At 40.6% G+C, this 6433-nt stretch overlaps 1 protein-coding gene across 1 annotated transcript; it reads left to right on the top strand.

The window, feature by feature from the left end:
• The first annotated feature begins 305 nt into the window (after positions 1–305).
• Positions 306–6384, top strand: LOC131214288 (uncharacterized). Its single transcript, XM_058208670.1, has 2 exons — positions 306–454; positions 4563–6384. The coding sequence occupies exons 1-2, from the start codon at positions 306–308 to the stop codon at positions 6082–6084; spliced, it is 1671 nt and encodes a 556-aa protein (XP_058064653.1). The 3' UTR covers positions 6085–6384.
• The last annotated feature ends 49 nt before the right edge of the window (positions 6385–6433 follow it).

Below are 6433 nucleotides of genomic sequence, written 5' to 3'. Positions count from 1 at the left end.
GAAGTTTTTTCAGAAATCGTACGGGGAGTTCCAGCTTCTCACGTCACTGTGGGCACCGTCGTCCAGCACTCTCACGCCTCGGGTCGAAACAAAAAAATCCAGATTAAAAAACTGGTAATAATGTTGGTTCTGTAAGTAAAAAACAAAATTCTTATAATCGATCTTCCTTTGTAAGTAAGGAAGCTTTAAGAAAAATATTACCTAACAGACAAAATCTTACGAGAACTAACAAAATCCGAATATCCCACCGAGTGTTAAAAAAGTGTCTCGAGTGATTATAGTGTAAAGAAAAAAAACCTGAAAAAATGACTACAGAAGACCGTTCGAACGAAGCGATCCGCACGTTTGTGGAAATCGGGAGAATACCAGACTTTGTTAAAGGGTTGCCGGTTTTCGATGGGAAACCGACGGAACTCCTGAACTGGTTCACCGAAGTGTACGAAATTTTTGAGATGTACAGAGGGTTGCCAGAAAATTCTCCACAGTTCGCCCTCTTAGAACGTACCATACGGCGAAAGATTATCGGAGAAGCAGCCGATGTTTTGAATGCGAATAACATCGGATGCGACTGGCAAGACATAAAGAGAACTCTTCTTTTATATTATAAAGACAAACGAGATCTCAAAACACTAGACTACGAGTTGACTACGATCAGGAAATCGCATTCAGAGAGTTTAAGTAGCTATTATAGTCGCGTGAATGAGCTATTATCGCTCATAATAGCCTGCATCCAAGCAAGCAGTGAATTCGATGGTCACGCCAGTAGCCACATTAACTATTTTAGGGACAAGGCCTTGGATAGTTTCATCCGAGGACTAGACAGGCAGCTTAGTCTTCTATTAAAGACCGCCAACCCTGCAAATCTGAGCAAAGCTTATCAATTCTGCTTAGATTACCATAATATGCACATGCGATCGGCTCCTTTTCACAACGAACACTCGCATGCAAGCATACCATGCCCTCGTGATCTTCCCACTGTGAAAAACCCAAATTCGTACCAACCCGGTCCTTCGCACAGAAGAAATATTCCAGTGCCCCCGACGCCCCAAAGGCTGCCGCCGTTCAAAGTACATACCAGGGGAACAGAAGAGCATAGTCGACCACACAACTATGTTCGGCCCGGATATGACGGTAAAAGAACCGATCACGCCCCCTCCCCCATGCGACAACCACGAGACCAGCACGAATCAGGGCACTCACGATCACCTCAACATATTAGAAGGCAAGCACATCCCGTAGAAAATAATATAGAGTGCGAATATGTTAACCCAGAGTGCGAATATGTTAACCCTGAACATTCAGGATATCCAACTGTGCATTCCAATGCACCCATTTATGAAGAAGGCGCAAATTTTTTAGAGTGGAACCGAGATTGGTGAGCATGCCGTACATCAATCTTAAGACCACTATCGGCAATTTCCCATTTTTGATCGATACCGGTGCCAATATAAATTTAATAAACCCGCAATTGGCACACGGTTATAAATGTGCCAAACCATACAGTTTTAAAGCCAACGGAATTTCTAGCGCTAATAGCAGCTTTAATATTTCCTCTGCAATTGACATAAATTTCTTTTACCCCAAACTGGACCATACTGCCCAGTTTCTGCTACACAAATTTCATCCATTTTTTCATGGCATTATAGGGACTACAATCCTTAATGCACTTTGTGCCGTGATTGATTTAGATCATAGAAGATTGACCCTTAAACAGAAAGGAAAAGTATTTTCACTACCCCTCGAAACTTACGTCGGCACACAAGATACAACGAATACAGTCAGAGATCTCCCTGAGGTAAAAGCAGAACAACAAACGTTTGACGAATCAGTGTTCAGGATCAATCACCTTGCTACTTCGGATAAAGCAGCATTACTAAAAACTCTAAAGGCTAACGAATCTGTTTTCCATAAACCGGATTCTAAGCTATCTTGTAGCACCATTGTGGAATGTACGATTAATACCACTGATAACATTCCGGTTCATCAGAGAGTTTATCCATACCCTGTAGCATATACGGAAGAGGTTAATAATCAAATACAAAAATTGCTCGCAGATGGTATAATAAGACCATCCAGATCTGCATGGACATCCCCAGTTTGGATCGTACCAAAAAAGGAAGATAAATCGAGCGAAAAAAAGTTTAGGTTGGTAGTGGACTATCGTAAAATCAACGACAAAACAATTGCTGACAGATATCCAATGCCACAGATAAATTTTGTAATTGATCAATTGAAAGGACAGACATATTTTTCGACGTTAGATTTAGCATCCGGTTTTCATCAAATAAAAGTTAAAGAGGAAGATATCGAGAAAACCGCCTTTTCCATCAACAACGGAAAATATGAATTTACACGTATGCCATTTGGATTGCGAAACGCTCCGGCAACCTTTCAACGAGCGATCGACGATGTCTTACGACAATATATTGGAAAAATTTGTTATGTGTATATGGATGACGTTATTGTATTCGGCACAAATATACAAGACCACTGTCATAATTTGAACACTATTTTGAAAACGCTGAATGAAGCAGGATTGAAAATACAACTTGATAAATCTGAATTTCTACACAGGGAAATCGAATTTTTAGGTTACGTGATATCGTCTGATGGCATCAAACCTAATAAAAACAAGATAGATGCTATAAACAAAATCAAGGAACCGAAATCAATCAAGGATGTCAAATCATTCCTGGGTATGGTTGGATACTATCGTAGATTTGTCGCGGACTTCGCAAAAATCGCTAAGCCCTTAACAAATCTTTTAAGGGGGGAGAGGAATCCCAAATCGAATAAGAAAATTGAACTATCGGACACAGAAAAACAATGTTTTGAGAAGATGAAAAATATTTTATCATCTTCCGATATACTTATATACCCAGATTATAAACAGCCTTTTGTATTGACCACGGACGCTTCAGACTATGCAATAGGTGCCGTACTGTCACAAGGAGAGCTTGGCCAAGATAAACCTATCCACTTTGCATCTCGAACTCTTTCTGTGACCGAAGAGAGATATTCTGTACCAGAAAAGGAAATGTTGGCAATCTTTTGGTCTTTACAAACATTTAGAAACTATTTGTATGGCACCAAGGTGAAGATCTTGACCGACCATCAGCCTCTCACATTCACCTTATCACAGAAGAATACAAACGCCAAACTCAAAAGATGGAAAGCATATTTAGAGGAACACGACCATGAAATTATCTACAAACCAGGTAGAACTAACGTTGTTGCAGATGCGCTGAGCCGTATAGCATGTCCAATAACAGCTACTCAAGATGTAGCTCGAACAAAAGATGATTTCCACATCATTTCTACGGAAGCACCTCTCAACGTATTTCGACATCAAGTAATAATAAAAAGCGGGTCGGGTGATAAAGAAACGGAAAACCCTTTCCCCGGGGTCACTAGAATAACAATATATATGAACGACATTAATGAAAGTTCGATTTTGCAGGCACTGAAGGAAAATTTTCATCAAGACAAGGTGAACGGACTGATGGCAGATGAGAATAACATGGAGAAAATACAGGAGGTTTACAAGAAACATTTTGGAAAAGCTAAAACTTTGAGAATACGTTTTAGTCAGATTTTATTGAAAGACATTTCAGATGATGCGAAGCAATGGTATATAATTCGAGATGTCCATTATAGAGCCCACAGAGGAGCACAAGAAAATATGGGTCAAATCCTTCGCCATTATTACTTCCCAAAAGCACGGGAAAAACTAAAAGATTTTGTCAATAAATGTAAAGTTTGCCTGGAAAATAAATACGAAAGATTACCCATAAAGTTTCCTCTGCAGGCTACTCCTCTTCCAAAGCTACCTTTCGAAATAATCCATATGGATATTTTATTTTTAGAAAAATCTCACTTCCTTACATATATAGATAAATTTTCAAAATTCGCCCAAGTAGTACCGATAGCCTCCAGAGCAGCGGTAGATGTCGTTCCAGTCATTAAGGATTTGCTATTACGATACAAACCACCACACACAATTGTCATGGATGGTGAAAAATCCTTCATGACCGGAGAAATTGTGCACTTTTATAACACACACAACATCTCCCCATATATAACTGCAATCGGTCGCAGCGAGATGAACGGTACCGTCGAACGATTCCATTCAACACTTTTAGAATTGTACAGAATCGTGAAATCCGAAAATCCCCTCCTTTCCCTCAACGACCTAGTGCAACTCGCCACAAAGAAATATAACGACTCCATTCATTCCACTACTAAACACACCCCATTAGAGATTGTGACTCCTTCACAAAATACAGATACAATCCTTCGCAAAACTCATTCCAATCTGATAAAAAAACAAACCATTGACTTAAAGCAACACAATAAAAATTGTAAAGAAATCGACATTAAACCAAGTCAAAACATCTACGAAAATACGAGGCAGCGATTAAAACATAAGAAAAGGTATAAGTCAATTGTGTTGTCAAAGGTGCGAAAAAGCACAATTATAACGAAAGATGGAAGGAGAGTACATAAGAACGATTTGAAAATTAGAAAATAACCACGAAATAACGTAACCTTCCTCGTTGCAGATTTTTCATTCTAGCAACACCAGTCATCTCACAGAAGATCACGATAGATCGTATCAACGAACCCATCTTAGCATTCGACAAAGGAATAGGAAGAATTCAGATAGGAACCAAATATTATATCCATCATTTTAACATCTCACGATGGAAGGAGATTGTTTACAATATCACCAGGGACTTCACTAGCATTCCACAAAATCAATTTACGAGCATTATACAAGAAAGACTGGACGAAATCGATCAGTCGGTTAATTTTCTACAGAATAGGAGATCAAAGCGATGGGATTCCATAGGAACAGTCTGGAAATTCATAGCTGGAAACCCGGACGCGAACGATCTAAAGATGATCAACGGTTCTATTAATGATCTCGTTCGAAACAATAATATGCAGGTTAAATTCAACTTTGATCTCAACATTAGAATCCAGGAAGCCTTGCAGAAAACGACGCAAGCATTGAGCATGTTTAATAAAAAATCCATAGAACTAAGAGCCGTTAATATATATCTCCACATTAACTATTTCGCCAGGTATTTGGATAGAATAGTCGATACAGTAACCTTAGCTAAAGCAGGAATACTGAACGAAAAAATATTAAGCCAGCAGGAGTTAGCGATAATATTAAGTGACTTTGACCAAGAGCACATCCATGCTAATACAATCGCCGAAGCTATGTCATTCACTTCCGTTACAATATTAACTAACTCTCACGAACTCGCCCTACTGATCAAAATGCCGAGATTAGATCCCCGCAACTTCACAAAAACACTTGTATTCCCGATATTGCAAAACAACTGTACCGCCCTGCACCTACCCGAACGAATGCACCTATCCCATATCGACAAGAACTATATAGTGAAAACATTAGATATCACTATCTACAAAAAGGTCGATATAAGAAACGATACCTCGCCATGCTCAGCTAACCTACTCAAAGGAAACACCGCAGAATGTGACTACATCAGCAACCCTACGTGTGAAGAAATAATAACTATCGACAACAGGCATATCCTTTTGAACACTGTAGGCAACTTCGGACTTTCCTCCACCTGTGGAATTCCTGATAGAAATCTCTCGGGACCATTCCTCATCACGTATGAAGATTGCCAACTTTACGTGAATAAAACGCTGATGTCAGATGAAGTACAACACCTTCCCGCAAATCCGATTCACCTACAATTAGACGGAATCACCGTGAATAAGAAGAAGGAATTGCTTAACATTAGCATAGATTATCTGCACCAATTTCACCTGGAGACGAGAAAGGAGTTGGACTTGATTCATCTGGAGAACAACAGTGTCAAATGGCCACATGTATCGATCTTCGGAGGAATAACAGCTATCCCAGTGATTATTACGATCGTCATCGTATTCGTCATCTGCCATCAAAGACGAATTGCTATCGCCATACATGCCGAACCAGAACCACCGAGGCAGACAACGGTACAAGAAGCTGCTACATTGATGACCAGCACACCCAGAGAACAAACACTTCGGAACATTCTTCGGGTGGAACCTCAGCTTTAAGGGGGGACGAGTTAGCGACGATCGCTAACGTCAGCGTGCCGTAGCAGGTCGATAGCCTGCCGTAGCAACTGTAACACCGGGCACGACACAAAGCAGCCAGCGGCCAAATTCGTCCATCATCAGCAGTCTCGCCTGGTAACGGCCACACCGGGCTCCATACCCAGCGGCCAGCTACGACCAGCGTCAGCAGCCCGCTTAGCCAAGCAACTTCGGGCAGGGGCCGACACCAGCAGCAAAGTCTCGAACTCAGCAATGTTTGCGATCAACGATTTTGATTATGGGTGAATAAAGTTAGTCTATATCGATCAACCACTCGAGTAGGTACTCATTTCGAACCCGAAATCTAACT

This window comes from Anopheles bellator, unplaced genomic scaffold (genome assembly GCF_943735745.2).
Source record: "Anopheles bellator unplaced genomic scaffold, idAnoBellAS_SP24_06.2 scaffold00433_ctg1, whole genome shotgun sequence".
Lineage (NCBI taxonomy): Eukaryota > Metazoa > Arthropoda > Insecta > Diptera > Culicidae > Anopheles > Anopheles bellator.
The sequence above is the reverse complement of the archived record's forward strand: the minus strand, read 5'-3'. Positions and strand labels throughout refer to the sequence as shown.

Coding starts and splice junctions, on each gene's coding strand:
- LOC131214288 (XM_058208670.1), top strand. CDS start 306: ATGACTACAGAAGACCGTTCGAACGAAGCGATCCGCACGTTTGTGGAA. Junction 455..4,562: donor GTGTACGAAATTTTTGAGAT/GTACAGAGGGTT, acceptor TCCTCGTTGCAG/ATTTTTCATTCTAGCAACAC.